The 19,693-nt window shown below is 41.7% G+C and overlaps 1 protein-coding gene across 2 annotated transcripts in view; it reads left to right on the plus strand.

Annotated features, from left to right (window-relative positions):
• The window catches only part of LOC117347701 (serine/threonine-protein kinase 17A-like), a 78,081-nt gene extending 72,988 nt beyond the window's left edge, over positions 1-5,093 (plus strand). For both annotated transcript variants that reach the window (XM_033918957.1, XM_033918959.1), the window contains exon 7: positions 1,276-5,093. In XM_033918957.1, coding sequence (XP_033774848.1) covers positions 1,276-1,546 — 271 coding nt within the window. In that variant the 3' untranslated portion in view covers positions 1,547-5,093. The remainder of the gene's footprint in view (positions 1-1,275) is intronic.
• The last annotated feature ends 14,600 nt before the right edge of the window (positions 5,094-19,693 follow it).

Consider the following 19,693-nt stretch of genomic DNA (forward strand, 5'->3'; position numbering starts at 1 on the left):
CAGGAAAAGAGACTGAATTAGGGAGTACTGTGGAGTGACTGTTCTCTGCTGTTCTAGCTTCACTCCATCCCCTCCTGCTCCCTGTAGCCTTCTTGGAAGGGAGGTACTGGAGCGGAACATTCCTGTTGTTCTGGAGTCTGAAAAGAAGTGGTGGAACTGCATTCCAGGCAGTCCTCCCCCCCCAAAAAAAAAAAAATTAAGCCTGGCTAAGACTAGGAAACACTTCATGATACTAACTAGTAGATAAAAAATACATTCAAGAATGTATTGTCTCAGTCAACACACAAACTATGGACTTTGTTTAAAAATGTATATAGCTCAGTTTAAAACAAACATTTAGGCTTATTGTACAATTGCTTATTTTGTCCAGAACTGACTATTGCAATTTAATCTTTTCTAGTTATACAAAAGCCTCTCTCAGTCATTTACAGATTGTGCAGAATGCAGCAGCTGGATGAATTTTCTCACTCATTCAATCTGAATCAGTGACTCCATTTATGAAGAAACTTCATTGGTTGCTAGTTGAGGCAAGGGGACAGTTTAAAATATGTGACCAAGTTTTGTTGTTTCCCCACTGTGAATAGGTTAGGTTTTCTAAATTACCCCCTCCTTACCGCTGCGGCCAGCGCTAAATACAAAGCTGTGCTAGCGTTAACAGCTTGGATGCTCATAGGAATTCTGAGCGTCAGAACTTACTGTGGCGGCCAATGCAAAAACGTGAGCTCGGCTTTGTAAAGGCAGTGTCCTTTTGGAGTTCTTTACCATTAGATGTTAGGAAAATTGATTATTAATAGGCTTTTAGAAAGCCACTTAAACTTTTTGTTTTCTGTAAGTTTACTGCCATGTAGAGACTGATTAGTGGCTAAGTTTTTGGTAACTTTTTTTTGAATGAACGATTCTTTTTTTCTTTTCTTTTTGTAACTCTCGGTGAACTATCTAGGTATCTATGGGGATATAAGTCTTGTAATGTGATGTTTTTGAAAGAGTGAGCCATAGTAAATAATTGTTACTCATATTTGGATGTTGCTACTTCTGGAAAGCAACACTATGAATCAGGTCTTCTAAGTGACCTGGACTGACTATTGTAGAGAGAATATGCTGGTCTCGATGGCCCTTTGATTTGATAGCATGGAACTTAACCATTGAACTGATCAACTTCTTATCCACCACAGGGTGACATCCTGTTTTGTACTGCAAATCAACTATATATAGGTCTGTTTTGAAAATGAACAAATGGCATGGTAAGTCATCACAATTTTTTTTTCCTTTCTCCAGGAAAAGGGCAAAAGCTGAACAGTGTCTGCAGCATCCTTGGCTCTCCTCCTGCCCTGATATACCAGAACCCCTGAAGGAACAAGACCTCAGTCAGTCAGAGCATGAACTAGATACACCACAGGATGATGAAGAGCTGGTCCTCATGGCGTCTTACACCATGCACTGCCCATGCCGACAACTGGAGAACATGGACAATAGAGAAAGTGACCTAAAAGTGGTCCGGCAGCAGTTCACAGCCCTGCAGGAGATTCAGCAAGAGATTGTGTGTTGAGCAACACTGCAGAGGGCAAATTGGTACCTCACAAACTCAACGTTGATCGGACTTCAGATTTTAAGAGCACTGTATCTGTCTAAGAGAGACAAACAAGTGCCTAATTTGCAAGGTTCACCTCCATGCTCAAGGGGACTGTTGATAAGGTTATTCAGCAGTACAGAGTTGGACTTGGAGCTCGAGATGTTTGGCCAAAGGTGTTGGGACTCTTAGGTAGTCCACAAAGGCATGAGAGAGGCCACTCTGAAGACCAAAAATGCTAAACAGACTGGTCATTAGGAGACAGTCAACAAGATCACATTTTACTTATATGTAGAGCTGTTACATCAGATCTTTAAGAGCCAGTTTTCATTGTTCTAAAAAAGAGAAAAAAAACAACCATCCTCAATATTTTTATGTTGTTTTTTTTAAAAAAATAAGTTAAATTGTATATTTGCAAAGATGCCACTTGGGCGAAGGGCATTCAAGATGTGGCTTAAGTGAGAAGCTGCCAAGAGTAGACATCCTTAAAGAGTCCTGACCACAGTTTATGGGTAGTTCCAGCCACAAACCTACAGTAATCATTAGTCTATGGCTTAAATGATGTTGGCTTTTGGGTGCATCTGCAGTTATTGCCAATATTCTTTTTTCTTTCTCTCTTTTTATAGTTGCAAAGTAATGCTGTCAGAACTGGAGATGTCTTGAAAAAGAGAATTCATTTTTACGGAGGGCCATTTCTCTCTTTGTTTTTATGCATAGCCACTAATTTGCTAAACCTGCTTTATCGGTAGGTCCCCATAGATAAGCCAATGAGGTTTTTCTAGAGCCAAGGCAGAGAGGATTTGGCTCCAGAAATCAAGTTATCATATTGCTAGAGTCAAGGAAACTAGCAACTTCAGTGGGTGGTATGGATTTGATTTGGTTTGCAAGGTGGCATCTGATCATAGCAAGCAAGCTGAGAGATGCTGTACAGTATGTTGAGATGCATTCTGAGATTTCTGCACTTGATGCAGGAAGATTTGGGAAATGTCTGCTCTTCAGTAGTTCAAGACCTCTCCAGCGCCATAGAAAATGTAAGGGATTGGATTTGTGGCGATTCACACACTGTACAATTTGTACTCTGATCATAGAAACATAGAAATAGACGGCAGATAAGGGCCCACGGCCCATCTAGTCTGCCCACCTTAATGCCCCTCCCCTACCTTTGCCCTGTGAATAGATCCCATGTGCCGATCCCATTTGGCCTTAAAATCAGGCCATAGTTTACGCTCTTCAAAAGCTTAAGATGTGGTAGCTCAGACTACTGTTTCCTAGTTCCAGAATCTCTAAGAAAAAGGGATAAGACATCCCCAAATAAATTAAACACAGGACTGTCTCAGTATCTAAAGCTATGAAGACATCTTGTCCTTTCCCTATCTCAGAGCTTCCCAACCAGGGTTGCGAGTAGGGTAGACGCTCTGTAGGATGTCACGGAACTGCCCAGGGCTTAAGCACTTTCTGCAGGACCATGTAAATTGGGGTCATGGCTGCATAAAGATTAGTGAGGGCTGCCCCAGGTGTTGTATTTGCATTATGCTTGAGGTGAGTAGTGGTTGCTACTCAGTATTTTCTTGGCTGGAGCTTTTCTTTATAAGGGCTATCATCAGCTCCCATTTCTCTTTCAGGTTAGACTTTGCTTTGTGTTCTTAGAGAATCAGAGCTATGAATGCATGCGGAGTGCCAAAGAGAATTGAACAAAACACACGCAAACTACTTAAAATACACCTAAGTGATGTTTCAGCCAGTCATCACCCTTGGCCAGATGCCACTTTTAGATTAACTGAAGGGCCTTTTTCAAATTGATCAACAGCTTCCAAAAACAAATGTAGTATACCACTAACATAGCATACAGTGCACAATTCTATACTTTCACTTTATTTGGAACACTCATGTAATCAATGAATCTCTCACTATACAAGCAAATCCCTAATCAAACTTTTATTTGAAATTTGGCTCATCAGAGGTTGCCAGGGTGAGCCTCATGTACAAGTCTGACGAGGGCTAATTCGCCCTCACATCTTCATTCCATCCACTAATATGCCATGTGTATTTTAGTATAACTGACTCTTGGCATATTTCTGAATGTCTTCCTAAAGGAAGGTGATTGGTGAATGAATGTTTTCCTGAATGAATAGTGTTTTCCTCTATTATAACGGAACGAGGCTCAGGCCTGAAACAAGTCTGGTTGTTATCAGCACTTTCTGTCTCTGTGACAACCCAAAGTTACCAAGCACAAGATGAAATTGAAACAATGGGGTTTTTTTGCTGTTTTATAATGTATGTATTGAGGACTATTAAGATGCACAAAGATTACTGCATAATTGATCCCTGATATGGCTGAGATCTACAGCAGATGTTTGGCATGACAGGAGCTTCACTGGTTTTGGCACAGCACAGTGACCAATGATGGATGCCACATCTTAGACTATACATAGCACTCAAAAATAGTCACAGGAAAAGATTGGTACTAAGGGCCTGATTTTACATCGGATGCCGATATCAGTGGCCACCTAAGAAGCGGCCAAAGATCGCATGTCAGTCGTATACTGGCATCCTTTACATAATCATGCCTACACTCCCAGACCGACGCCTGAAATGTAGACCAGCATTTTGCAGGCCTACATTTCAAGTGTCTATCTTCAGTCTATGGAGATGGGTGCTGGCACTTAAGCCTGCCCAAGGCCACTTCCGGGCAAAGCCACTCCCACACCTTACCATCTCTGTAGATTTGCTTTGGAGGCCTACAATGTGGATGTCCTGCCTCCAGGAGGTTTGCTTTCCTAAAACATGCATCCCGAATGGCTGTCTGACGGCAGTAGGCTGTCTAACACTGCCTGGCATCAGGATGCACGTTTTCAAGACTCAGGCCCCAAGTGCTTAGTGCCAGTTTCCACACCCAATTCTGGATGCCAGACTTAATGCCTGCTGAAACCTGGTATAAATCCGGCACCCAAGTTGGGCATGAAGACCCATTATTCTATAACGCTGCACTTAACTTTTTGGCCACCCTCTCTATTGGGTTGCACACTAAAAGAATTAGGTGCCCAGCATAGGTGTGCAAATCCTAATTGATAATGTCAATAATTAGTGGTTAGCAGCCAATAATTGCTCCTTAATGGGTCATCAGCCAATTAAGTTGCACCCACATCTCTGAAGCATGTCATCTATAGAATCTAGGATATTATGGCCAGGGAAAATGTTATATAATTTTTTTTTAATTTTTATTTATTGATTTTTCATTCTTACAGCAATTGAATTATACATATTATAAGTAATTATTACAAAAACATTTGTAACTACAATCAATACATCATGTCATAAGTAATAAATTCCTCCCCTTTTTTCATTCCCTACTTCCATAAAATATATAATTCCCAACCCATCCCTATATACCTACTACCAATGTGCTATGAAATCTGATCATTAGAATAATTAGTCAATGGTTCCCAAATTTTCTTGAAATTGTGAAGATTCCCTTGTTGTAGCGTTAACACTTTTTCCATTTTATATATATGACAGACAGAGTTCCACCAGAATGTATATTTTAATTTGGTATAATCCTTCCTAATTTGTTGCATGGCGACCCCGGTCAAAATTAATAATAGTTTGTTATTATTTGCTGAAATCGGACTCTGAGTTCTCATTGCTGTACCAAATAATATAGTATCATATGAGAGTCCTACATGATTTTCTAGTAATTTATTAATTTGGGGCCAAATTAATTTCCAAAAGGCATTTACACAGGGACAAAAAAAAATTAAATGATCTAACATCCCAACTTCTATTCTACAATGCCAGCATCTATTGAATCTAGTGCTATCTATCTTTTGTAGGCGCGTCGGGCTACACTGCATCTTTAGGATGATATTGGTCATTGAAGGGACAAACAATTGAGAACCTCCATGACCTGAAGTACTCATAACATCTGGTAACAGCAGGCTGATGGACTTCATCTTTCATAGGTCTTATTTGAGCCTCTTGAATGCCAGCCTTTAACACCTGTATACTCCTGGGTTCATCACTCCTAAATCTCAGATTGCCTTCTGAAATTGATCTACTTGGCTACACAAAAAAAGGCACCGCCACCTTTTCCCCATGCTACCTTAAAAAAATGCTAAAGCCCAGCCCCTTGCATGTGTTTCTCATCCAACCAATCAATTCATGCACCTTTACTTCTGAAAAGCCTGAAAAAAGAGGGATGTCACTGGTGGGTGGTTGTAAATTTGTAGGAAATTATATTTTTTTCTTGAGCAATTTTATTGGTAAAATGTGTTGTTCTGAAACAAGTAGATTATTAATTGCTACTCTTGTTATGCCATATTTTTTTAAATAATAAAAAAAATATATGTATATACATAAATGGGTTTGTGCTCAGTATCTCATGTTTTCATGTTGATTGAAAGGGTCATATTGAATAAATGCCACCAGACATTAAGAGAAGGAAAATAGAACAATTTACTGACAGGGTGGAATCTCCTTTCCTGAATGAAGAGAGTGGACACTTGAATAATGCTTTAGGTACACTAGACTCTGTCTTGAGATGAGGGAGGATATATTGGCTGATTTCTGAGCACTCTTCTGGCTGGCTTTCAATGAGAATATACAGAGAACCATATGAGCAAGAAGCAGAGCGTGACAAATACCCCAGTAGTACCCAACGTGCTCAATCACTGTCCTGTAGGATTTCCTCCGCCAGTGTTGTCCCTGGAATACCCCTTACCATAGGCAGCGGAACACTTTTTTGTTGGGGGGAGGCATGAAAGCTTCACCCCAGTCCCCGCCCCCTAATTGTAATACAATTTTTTCCATTCATTTTTCATATATACAGTACATACAATATAATCTTATTAACACCACTTAATGGTTAACCACAAAATTAAACTACAGAAAGCACACTGTATGCTTCTCAACATTCATTCCTACCAGAGCACAGATAACCCCTAAGCAAATACAGGACCACAAACAAAGTACTAATATATAAAAATGAAACCTTAAGATGCAAGACTGCTTACAATGCAACACCACAGAAACAGTGACAAATGTCCTCTAATACTGTGCAAAATATGAAGACAGCAGATGTAAATAGTAGTAGTAAATTTGAAAAAACTGATACAAAACAATCACCACTTTACAAATTAACAAATAGAAATAAAACAAATAACGAGAAATAAGAAAATACCATTTTATTGGACTAATCCATTTTTCAATTAGCATTCAGTATACTGCTGTTATGGTATCCTGTCCTGACCTGAGGAAAGGGGTTTAGTCCTCCAAAAATGGGCTTATTTCCATTTCCTATTTATAAACTTTTATCAATACGTAAAGCAACAAAAAACATTTTTCTAGCTCTCGTTGTTTCTGCTTTAATCTTCTCTTCGCTCTCTTCTTTCTATGCAGCGTTTGTCCACTTTCCCTTCCATGCAACATCTGCTCTCTCTTTGCCCCTTCCACCCAGCCTCTGCCCTCTCTCTCTACCCCTTCCATCCACTGTCCACCTTCTCTCTCTTCCATATAGCATCTTCCCTCTTTCTATGTCCCCTTTTCTCCTTTGTACATGATTCATTTCAGTTTCATCCCCTCTCAATTTTTCAGTCTCCACCCCCTTCCCTATGCTCTGGCATCTCTCTCTTCTCCTTTCCTTCCTTCCCACTCCATCCCATGGTCTGGTATCTCCTCTCTCCCTCCATGCTCTGGCACCTCCTCTTCTTCCTTTCCCTCTGGTCTGGCATTTGTCTCCTTAATTTTCCTTCCCTCCCCCAATGTCCTGTCATCTCTTTCCTCTCCTTCCATCTCCCCTCCATTATCTGGCATCTCCTCTCCATCCTTTCCTCTCCCTCCCTCCTTCCTTTCTTTCCCTTGGTCTGACATCCATCTCCTTCCCTCCCCCTCCATGGTCTGGTATATCCTTTCCTTTCCTTCCCATGGACTTGGCATCTCTCGTTCCTCTCCTCTCTCTGGTCTTCCTTCCCCCCTCATTCCTCTAATCTAATCTAATCTAAACCTTAAGTTTATATACTGCATCATCTCCATGAGAATGGAGCTCGACACGGTTTACAAGAACTTAAAATAGTGGGTAGAGAAGAAGAAAAAGGATTACATGAACTTATGTGTAGAAGGGGGGAGAGAAAGGGGGGAAGGATAGAGCTACAATTTGCTGAAAAGCCAGGTTTTCAGTTGTTTGCGGAATAACTGAAGGGAGCTCAGGTTCCTCTCCTCTCCCTTCCCTGGTCTTCCGTCTCCCTCTTTCCCTCTCTCTTCCCAATTGGGTACTGCTGCAGGAGCATTCCCCCCTCTCTCCACAAAGCCATCACAACTCGCTGCTCCTGCTTGCTTCAGGCTTTCCTCGCTGCCGGGTCCCACCTACTTTCTGTTTCTGCGAAGGAAGGACCCGGCAGCGAGGAAAGCCCAAAGCAAGCAGGAGCAGCGAGTTGAATAATCAGGGAACATATATAAATGACTGGAGATAGGAAACAGTATACTTTTAAGAATCCCAATATATAAATAAAGTATACCTCACAGGTTTTCTGCTTCTGATGTACCTAAAAAAATTGTTATCAAATCTACCCACTGGGGAAAAAAAAATGATATTGTCTGCATCAATTCAATATTCAATTCCTAGGGAGTTGTTACTCCACACTGTCCTGCACTTTCTCTGCACTCTGCTATTGTGTGTGAACTCTATTCCCTTCTGTCTTTCAATCTTTTTTACCTTTTACCTCCCCATCATTATGGAATGCAATACCAGCTGAATTACATAAGGAGCTTTCTTTTTTCCTGCTTTATTATAAATTTTATAGAGAAATACAAGTAGCTAACAATATTAAAACAATAAAACCACACATGGGGTACTGTAGTTCTTCACACAAACATAGTGAAGATGACCAATAACAATGCGATGCTTTATTCACTGTATACTTTACGGAAACTCCGCAGCTCCTCTCATCCAGCTCTTCTCCAAGGCATGGTCTACTTCCCGCAGAATCCTCAACAGAATACTTCTAAATCTCCCTTCCACAAAAAATCTGCAATACAAATGTGTTTTCCACTCCATGCTCACCTTTCTAGGCGTAAAAACTTGGAATGACGTTACTGAAATGACCAGGACGGAACCTAACCACACCAAATTCCGGAAGAAACTGAAAACTCATTTATTTGGCACCTAATCACTTCTATCCTCTTCTCCTCCTGTATCTTCCTGCCCTCCACTGTCCTCCCTACCCTCTTCTAACACCTTCCTCTGTAATGTCGCCAAGAGCTTATACCTCTCTACATGGTATTTGCTATGAAGGCAAACTGGGAAAATCCCTTCTCTTCAGAGTCACAGGTCTTTGGAACGACCTTACTACCCTGCTGCGGAACCTGGGCTCCCTCCAATTATTCCGCAAGCAACTGAAAACCTGGCTTTTCACTAAAATGCAATTCTATCCCCCCTTACTCTTCTCTTCTATATATAAGTTCATGTAAACCTTTTTTTTTCCCCTCTCTTCCTATATTTTAAGTTCTTGTAAACCGTGCCGAGCTCCACATCCGTGGAGATGATGCGGTATATTTAGTTTAGCTTGTCTAGGTATGTGCGACGCACAAATGGAAGAAATAAAATAAAAATAAATATAAACATGCACATAGTTTTCCCAGGCTAAGAGATAATGGGTGCCTCTAATTAGTGAGGCCATGTACAAAATAAACCAGGTTTCTGCAGGTGTGAGACCCATGGTTCATGACCTAATTTACTTCGATTCATGGGAAAGGATGCATAGACTAGGTTGTGGGAGAAAGCCACAGGAAGACAGGGCCTGATCAGAGGGCAAATGGCCTATGCCAGGGGTGTCCAATGTCGGTCCTCGAGGGCCGCAATCCAGTTGGGTTTTCAGGATTTCCCCAATGAATATGCATGAGATCTATTAGCATACAATGAAAGCAGTGCATGCAAATAGACCTCATGTATATTCATTGGGGAAATCCTGAAAATCCGACTGGACTGCGGCCCTCGAGGACCGACATTGGACACCCCTGGCCTATGCTAAGAAACACATAGAGAAACTAAGTAGAAGGCAGTCACAGGACAGATCAAAGCACAGATTCAGGCCTTTTGTATCCTTTTGTCTTGTAAAACTAAGCACAATATTCTCTGAAAACCTGGCTCATGAAATCAAAGCAATTAGTCCCATAAGTCACAAAGCAACAAGAAGGAAATTTCAAAATAATGACCCTGCACCATATGCCTGGAACAAACTGCCCGACTTAGTAAGTCAAGCTCCGTCTCTGGCGATATTCAATTCCATCTTCTAAATGCCAATATCTGTCTCATCGTTCCTTCTCTAATTCCCCCACTTGTCCAGTTTGTTTGTCTTGACTAGATTGTAAGTTCTTTTGAGCAGGAACTGTCTCTGCTGTGTTTTGATGTACAGCGCTGCGTATGTCTAGTAGCACTATAGAAATGATTAGTAGTAGAAGGTACTGCTAGAACTCTCGGCTTTACAGCCAAAAAGCTCCTCCTTGCTTGGGTAATACATGACAAGTTAGGAAATATTTAGATAAAAGAGCCAAAAACCAACTCATTAATATGTCTGAAAAACTGTTTTAGAACCAAATTGGGGTCAGGCTCCAGCACAAAGGTGACCAACCATGTTGATTTCCCAGAAATGAGCGCCACTAATGTTTCAAGGAACTCGGTCAAATGTATATCTACTTGAGGAGACAGCCTGGTTATTAATTCCCCAATTCTCTGTCCCATAAATGAAGATAATAAACAGTTCTCGCAATCAGGGACACACTGTCAAATGGCAAACCAAATACTTCCCTCTTATAATGCTTAAGCATTTCTGCTGCAAAGATTAATGATGACTTGGGGAAATCTAGGTTGTTCCTCCTTGTTTGATTATCCAAATGCTCCAGGCAGTGCTGTTTTAAGTTCTTGTCTTTTATCTGAGCTGCATCACATTCCTTTCATTCAGCAACTTAAGTTTCCAACTACTCTAACCTGGAGACATGCAAACTGAGTCTGCAATGCAAATCGAGAAGAAAAATCTTCATTATATTTTGGAAAATGAAAAGAAAGTACCTATAGGCCAGGACTTATCCAGGCCATGTAGAGCTTTCCAGACTGAATTTATATTGATAACCCCTGGTTTGATCAAACCCCAGATTTCTCCTAAATTCCTTCCTCAGCAAAAGCAGAGACTATGTTTGAAGCCCCTTCAACAGTAAAAGCAGACTTCAAGCTGTCCCGTGCTTCCTCCTGCAGAAACCTTCTGAATCCTGGGGGAGGTAGCCGAAGTACAGGACTTAGTGAAGCCCCTTTCAAGCTAAGCTCTAGGGATACCACGAAGCTGCCCATAGTTCCAGCTGCTGTAGCTAGCAGTCCAAGGCCACAATCCTTGAGCTTTGACTGCAGCAACTGGGGGAGGGGGGTGGGTAAAAGCCCACACTGAAGTAAGCATGAATCTTCCTATTGCTTTTCATGTGCTAATGTTGCCATTTGCACGCTGCCATTTTAAAAAGTTGCCACAGGAACACTTATCGTTACCTATTTTGTAGGTAGTAAGGGCACCCTCATTATTTGTGCACTAACCAGTTAACTCATGGAACCACTTGTGAATTTTGCATTCTTTTAACTTTCTGACCTTTTATTTTAATTTCTTTGTTGACCCAATAGATTTGGCTTTTAGAATCAACTTTTTGGATGTGAGGGCGCTCTGGCTGATCTGGCGGGTTTTCCCTCCCTCCCTCACTGCTCTATGCTTGTCCCTCCCGAAGCTGCACACTCAGTCGAAGAGCATGATCTTCTGATAGAAGTATTGTTTAAAGGTCAAGGGAAGCTGTAGCTGTGTTCCCCTGCTAGATAGGGTTACCAGATGTCCAGATTTCTCTGGACATATTCTTCTTTATGAGGACTCTGCCACTTTTGTCCGGTTTTCGCCATTTCGGGGGGCATCGGTGGCAGCAGCCTGAAAAAGAAATAATCCTGGCTGGAGTAAGCGTCATGCTCCCGAGCTCCTACCTCTTCCAGCAGCCTTCCCATCTGACCCTCTTCCTTCCACCTGCACCCCCTGCCCAGCGGCCCTCTTCAGTGACTTGTCAGCGGCAGTGATCAAGACAGGCTACTGACATCGAGGCTTTCCCTCTGTGAGTCCCACCTACTTTGTTTCAACTTCCTGTATCTACAAAGGCAGGATTTGCAGAGGGAAAGCCCCGACGTCAGCAGCTTGTATTGATCGCCGCCACTGACAAGTCGCCGAAGAGAGCTGCGGGCCAGGGGGTGCAGCCGGGTGTAGGCAGAAGGGAGAAAGCCAGATCCAGGGCTTCTGGGTGAGGGAGGACGCAAGAGAGAGAAGTAGAGAGAGGGGAGGGAAACAAAAGGAAATATGTCATACCAGGCTGGGCCAGAGTGGAGGAAGAGTGGAAAGATGTGGCTACAGGGTGCAGGGACAAAGGAAGAGGGGGGGATAAGCTGAAAATGGAGACATAAAGAAGCAGGAACTATAAGGATAGGAACACAGAGGGAGCCTTACTGAAAGGGGGGATAGATGCCGAAAGAGGCTAGTTTGGCACACAGAGGGGATAATACTGAAATAGAGGGTTGATGGGGATACAGATGGGGCAGTGCTAAAAAGCGGGAGAGGAGATAGGGACACAGAAGGAGCAATGCTGAAAGGGGGTAGTGCTGAAAAAAGGGAGGTGAAATAAGACATAGAGAAGCAATGCTGAAAAAAGGGTGGGTGGGAAATAAGGACATTGAGAGGGCAGATGGTGAACATGGGAAGAAGATAAGGATGGGTATTCTGAAAAAGAGGTGAGATAGGAACATTGGTGAGATGGGCACACAGAAGGGTGATGCTGGAAAAGAGGTGGAATGGTAACTCTGACAGACACAGAAGGGAAATGCTGGATCAAGGAAAGATGGGGGGCTCAGGCTGGATGGAGTGGGGAGAAAAAGGACAGACATTGGAAAGAATGAGAGAGTGAAGAGATGATGAGGAAAGCTGAAACCCAGAGACAACCAAGGTAGCTAAAAGTTTTTTTTTTTAAGGCTGTGTTAATAAATGTTTATAATTAGATTAATTTTAATATATTTTTGTCTAGCTTTAAGAGACCAAAACTCCTTCTTTAGTTCAGGAAAGGGTACCATGAAGGAGGTTATGGCCTCTGAAAGCCATTAGAAAAATGGATTTATCCAATAACAAGGTATCTTGTTTTCCATTTTGGGGGTTTTCTATGTGGTGATTGGTATTTGTCAGTCTTTATATTTTGCATAGTACTAGGGACATTCATCACTGTTTAAGTGGTGCTGCATTTGATGTCAAATCTGGCTTCTTAAGGATGCAGTTTCGTTTCAGTGCTGTCTACATATTCTATTTTTAGTTTGTGGTTACTTATTCTATACTGGATGAGAGTACATCTGTGTTCTGTGCGTGCAAAAAAAGACATGCTTTTCTGTTGGCATTGACTGTGCAGAATTGATCTGTTCTAATCTGGCTTGTTTAGTTTTACAGTGGGTGAATTGATGTTCTAGTGCTCACTGCAAAGGTTAAGATGCTGTTTTTTTCCTAGGTGTGACTCATGGATTATTATTAAAAATATTTTTTTTCATATAGAGGAGAGGGCGATTAAAAATGATTGATCCTGGGTGTCAAATATGCTAGATATGCTTAGATTACTGCAATCTACTCCTAACTGGTATCCCTCAGTGTTGCCTCTCCCCCTTGCAATCTGTGCAAAACTCTACCAACCTCGCTACGTTCATGTCACCCCTCTCCTTAAGTCACTTCACTGGCTCCCTATCTTCTATCGCATACAGTTCAAGATCTTATTGTTGCCCCTCAATATCTCTCCTCGCTTCTCTCTCCTTATACACCTCCCAGAGAACTCTGTTCCTCAGATAAGTCACTATTAATGTTACCCTTTTCCTCCACTGCTAATTCCAGACTTTGTTCCTTTCATCTAACTGCCCTCATGCCTGGAATAAATTACCCGAGTTTGTCCGTCAAGCCCCTTCCCTTGTTTAAAAGCAGACTGGAAACCCACCTTTTTATATAGCTTTCAATCCTTAACCTACTCCTCTGCCCTCCAGCCGTTCCCCTTAACTGTATCCATGACATCCTGTTTGTCTGTCTTGCATGTTTAAATTGTAAGCTCTTTGGAGCAGGGACTATTTTCTTACTCTTTGTGACTCTGTACAGTGCTGCATGCATCTGGTAGCGCTATAGAAATAATTAATAGTAGTAATAATATTATCCCAGGACAAGCAGGCAGCATATTCTCAACATATGGGTGACGTCAACCACGGAGCCCCGTTGCGGACAGCTTCACAAGCAGACTTGCTTGAAGAACTTTCAGAAAGTTCGTGAAGTCGCACCATATATGCGCAAGTGCCTTTCCGCCCAATGTAGGGTGCGTGTCTCCTCAGTTCTAAGTTTGCCGCGGAGCTGAGAAGCACTCGTTTCAAGGCTCTGCGCAAGAGTTAGTTCTACTTGTGCCTTCTCTCACCACGGCTCATGTATTTTCTTTACAGGGTCGCTGTGTTTATCTGCGCGTTTGTTTAAAAAAAAAAAAGTTTTGTTTGTTTTTTTGATCGGGTCACGCCGGGGCCTACTCCGTGGCCTCAGCCTGCGGGCTTCGATTTAGCCATGGCCGTGTTTCATTCCATGTCCCGGCCGGTCACAGGATTCAAGAAGTGTAGCTGGTGTCAATGCGTGATCTCCATCACTGACCCACACAAGTGGTGTGTACATTGTTTAGGACCTGATCATCGTCCGGAGTCGTGCACCCGCTGTGCTACACTTTAAACTCGAGCTCTTAAACCGATCCACGGCAGGCAGTGGCTTGCCTCATGTCTTTCTCAATAACAGACTATGGGCTTTACCTCCAGGGAATTGTCCAGACCCTTCTTAAAACCAGCTATGCTATCCGCTCTTACCACAACCTCTGGCAATGCGTTCCAGAGCTCAACTATTCACTTGAGTGAAAAAATATTTCCTCCTTTTGGTTTTAAAAGTATTTCCCTGTAACTTCATCGAGTGTCCCTAGTCTTTGTAATTTTTGATGGAGTGAAAAATTGATCCACTTGTACTCATTCTACTCCACTCAGGATTTTGTAGACTTCAATCATATCTCCCCTCAGCCATCATCCCCCACATTGATTTTACAGTTGTACTTTTTAAGGAATATCTATCTATTTTTGCGAATGCATTTTATTCAATTATTGTATAATTTTAGTTGTTTTTAGATTTCTTACTTTTATTCACTGTTTGTATATTTTTAGTACCGTATGTGAACCGCCTAGAACTATGAGGTAGGGCGGTATATAAAAATAAAATTATCATCATCTCTTTTTGAAGCTCAAGAGCCTTAACCACTTTAGTCTTTCCTCATACGAGAGGAGTTCCATCTCATTTACCATCTTGGTCGCTCTTCTTTGAACCTTTTCTAGCATCACTATATCTTTCTTGAGATAATGAGATCAGAATTGAACACAATACTGCAGATGAGGTCGCACCAAGGAGCGATACAGGGGCATTATAACATTCTTAGTCTTGTTAACCATCCCTTTTTTAATAATTCCTAGCATCCTGTTTGCTTTGAATTATTAAAAATAGGGATGGTTAACAAGACTAAGAATGTTATAATGCCCCTGTATTGCTCCAAAGAAAAGAAAAGAAAAAAAGACTAAAAAAAGGTTGAATATCATCCATATGTAACAAACTGCTCTGAATTTATTTTCTGTCTAGATACAGCAGACAATCAGAGACTGATTCCAGCTTCAAAAATCCACTCTACTGAAGCACCTCCAGAATTTAAACCAGCCCTGTTGGTTTGATTTCTCCCCCTTCCCCTCAATTCCTTGATAGACAGTAACAGCTGGATCCAGAAAACACCAAAACCACAGGATTGTGTGGAATTTCTGGTCCGGCGGCACTGTCATGGTTAAGTTGGGGGAAGGTCATGAATTAGTCAGAGTAACAAAGTCAAAAAGCCATGGAAGGCCTGGTAACAATTGTTTTGATGTATGATCTGCTTTAATTTTATAAGACTTGCATGCCAGAATTGCTTTTAAGTAGTTGGAAAGGGGCACACTTTAAAAAGAATGCCGTTTCAATTAGGATTTATTTTTCTATTAAGATAAAAGATCTTATTTGAACTAAAAACAAAAATAAAAGCCTTGTTTAAAAAAATCTAGAGTAGTTTGTTTTGAGGTTTTATTTTAGATGCTGATCTTTTCAATTTCAGAAAAGTTGCCGAGAATAGTAACTGAATTCCAAGAAAAACAGAAAGCACAAAGCTTCCAGAATTAAAATATAAATAGAAAGATAAGTAGATCAAAGAAAAGTGAAACGTGAAATACATTTCAGCCCAAATTACCCAGTTCCAGGCTGGAGACTTTTGGCCTGTCCTGGTTTTAAGCTTACATCTCAAAGCAGTGTGGGGTTTGTAGTGCCTGATCCTGATCCCATAATGCACTGGGGTGTCCCAAAATCTCCAGCTCGGAACTGGCACAGGGGCTTCCGAACCTGGGTTTCATGCAGCTCCTTAAAGAGGTGACCCAGAATGAATAGATCCTGCCCTTCAAACATATGGGTTTTGGGAAGGGGTGGGTAGGAAGAAAGCTAGTGGAGGGTTTCAAGAGGAAGCTGGTTATTTTGGAGCCAAATTAATTGAACAATCCAAAGATCCTGCTTCCAACAGTGGCCAATCCAGGTCACAAGCGACTGTCAGAATCCCAAAAAGTAGCAACATTCCATGCTACCGATCCCAGGGCAAGCAGTGGCTTTCCCGTGTGTTTCCAAAACTTTTTAAACCCAGCTACACTAACCGCTATTACCACATCTTCTGGTAACAAGTTCCAAAGCTTAACTATTTGTTCAGTGAAAAAATATTTCCTCTCATTACTTTTTGAAGTATTTTCCTGTAACTTCATCGGGGGTTCCCTAGTTTGTGTTATTTTTGAAAGAGTAAATAATTGATTCACTTTTCCCTGCTCTGTACCACTCAGGGTTTTGTAGACTTCAGTCATATCTGCCCCTCAGCCTTCTCTTTTCCAAGCTGAAGAGCCCTAAACGTTTTAGTCTTTCCTCATACAAGAGGACTTCCATCATCCCTTCATAAACTTGGTTGCCCTTCTTTGAACGTTTTCTAATTCCGCTATATCTTTTTTGAGATGCGGCAATCAGAATTCCACACAATCTTCTTCCCAATATGCATCATTTTGATTTCTCCACATTAAATTTCATCTGCTATTATCACTACTTATCATTTCTATAGCACTACTGGAAGTACGCAGTGCTGTACACTAAAACATAAATAAATGTAAGAGATAGTCCCTGCTCAGCAGAGCTTACTATCTAATCAAGACAGACAAACAGGACAAATAAGGGATTATGGAATTACTTATGGTGGGAATAATTAAAGCAGACACAAATACTGAACAAGTGGTCCTTTTACTAAGGTGCACTAACCTAGTGGTTCCCATCCCTGTCCTGGAGGGCCACCAGGCCAGTTGGGTTTTCAGGATAGCCCTAATGAATCTGCATGAAGGAGATTTGCATGCCTGTCACTTCCATGATACGCAAATCTCTCTCATGCAGATTCATTAGGGCTAGCCTGAAAACCCAACTGGCCTGGTGGCCCTCCAGGACAGGGATGGGAACCACTGCACTAACCAATTTAGCACATGCTAAAGATTAGGGCACACTAAATGCTAAGATGCCCATAGGAATGTCATAATGGATGTCTTAGTATTTAGCACGAGCTAAATCGGATAACGCACCTTAATAAAAGGACCCCCAAGTGAATAAGAGTGAGGAGTTAAAAGCAGCCTCAAAAAAGATGGGCCTTTATCTTACATTTGAATATGGCCAGAGACGGAGCTTGACGTATTGACTTAGGGAGCCTGATTCTAGAAACCCAGGGTTACTAGATATTCAGGGAAACCCAAACATGTCCTCTTTTTAGAGGACTTTCTGGGTGCCCAGACAGACTTTCCAATATCTGGCAGTTTGTCCAAGGTTTAGAAAGCCCTGAGTTCTAGCCACGTCTGGAGGACCTCCGGGCATGTGCTGATCATGTCATACACATCCATGTATGCTTGGAGGCGAAGAAGAGACGAAGCTTTGTGGGGGTGGATCAAGGTGGGACCATGTGTCTGGGTTTTTACGTCACTAAATATGGTAACCATAAACAGTGCTTAACTTGGTAGGCGCCTAGGAAAACAACACCTACTGCATATCATTCAACATTAGTCAGCTGAATAAGAAAAGGAGTCTGTACTTAAGAAATTCCTGTATTCAATATCCCCCCCACAAAAAAAGTATACAAGAAAAATATTCCAAAATAAAAATGAATCAAACCAGGAAAATTATCTTAATATACAAATACATAAATATGTAGGTGAAAGTTCGCAGTACCCAAGTCTCCTGCAAAAGAGCCCCAAAGATTTCAAGAAGGGACCATCATAGCTACTCACCATGTCCCTAGTAAATCATTTTAAGAGTGGTCTCCTAAACCGACACAAGTGCCACTTAGACCAGGGGTGCCCAATGGTCAATTGCAATCAACCAGTAGATCGCAAAGGCAACGCGAGTCGATCGTGTTACCTTTGCAATCTTTTTCTTCCTGCCTCCCCGAGCCAGGCCAGGCTTGCACAAGCGCCGAACCCACAAGACTTCACCTCCGAAGTCAATTCTGACATCGGAGAGGAAGTTCTGAGCCAGCCAATCACTGCCTGACTGGCCTGGAACTTCCTCTCTAATGTTAGAATTAACGTCGGAGGTGAAGGCTTGTGGGCCCAGTGCCAGGCCTGGCTTGGGGAAGCAGGGAGAAATCAGCGCAATGGCTTGGGGGGGGTTAGGGAAAAAATTGGGGAAGTGGAGAAATCGGCGCAATGGCTTGGGGGGGGCAGGGGGGAGAGAGAAAGAAAGAGAGACAGAAAGAAAAGGGGAGGGGGCAGAAAGAAAGAAATATTGAATTTACAGAAGGAAATGCAACAAGACTCATGAAATCACCAGACAAAAAGGTAGGAAAATGATTTTATTTTCAATTTAGTGATCAAAATGTGTCCGTTTTCAGAATTTATATCTGCTGTCTATATTTTGCATCATGGCCCCCTTTTACTAAACCACGATAGTGGTTTTTAGTGCAGAGAGTCTATGAGCGTCAGGAGCTGCGAGGGGCAGTCAGCGCAGCTCAATGTGCTAAAAACCGCTATTGCGGTTTAGTAAAAGGGGAAGGGATATATTTGTCTATTTTTGTATAGTTGTTACTGAGGTGACATTGCATATTTTAAAGTCATCTGCCTTGACCTCTGAACCACCCCCCACCCCCACCCCCCGAATATAAATGATAATTAACATTTTCTCTGCGGACAGTGTGCTTTGTGTTTTTTTTTATTTTTTATTTTACTGTTGATAGATCATTTTGACTTGGTCATTTTAAAAGTAGCTCGCAAGCCAAAAAAGTCTGGGTACCCCTGACTTAGACCATAATCATTGCACTCACTATAACCACTCAATCATATGCATATACTGTACATATGTAATTAAATCACTTATCTGTTGCTCTGGTTGGGTCCCACTTCAGTTCATTTCCAAGTTGAAGTTCCCAAACTCTGTGCCATTCAATGAACAGACTGTGCTCGATATCCCCCAATATCTTTAATATTCTTCTACCCAGAGCTGAGTTTCGCCAAAACGGCTTCTTCAGGAAGAGTATAAACTAAAACAAAACAAAAATACAAACGGACATAATGAAGCCTAAAAAAGCCCATTCACTCAATTAAAACATTCAACCAAACCCCACACCTACTAAATAACATTCAAGGAATGTTGCTACTCTTTGGCTTTTGGCCAGATACTAGTGACCTGGATTAGCCACCGTGAGAACGGGCAACTGGGCTTGATGGACCGTTGGTAAGACCCAGTAAGGCGTATGTTCTTATTCTACACATACCCCACCTATTATACAAAAAGAATAACATTTACAATAAAGATTACTGCTAACACCAGAATTAGGTAGAAAACGCTGAATCCCAAAACACTAAACAGATTTACAGACCAATTTTGCAAATACCATTCAATGCAGTGGCACACGTTGATAAATCAGCAGGAAACCATGCCAAACAACGCAGCATACTGTGAC

The sequence above is a fragment of the Geotrypetes seraphini genome, chromosome 13 (genome assembly GCF_902459505.1).
Source record: "Geotrypetes seraphini chromosome 13, aGeoSer1.1, whole genome shotgun sequence".
Lineage (NCBI taxonomy): Eukaryota > Metazoa > Chordata > Amphibia > Gymnophiona > Dermophiidae > Geotrypetes > Geotrypetes seraphini.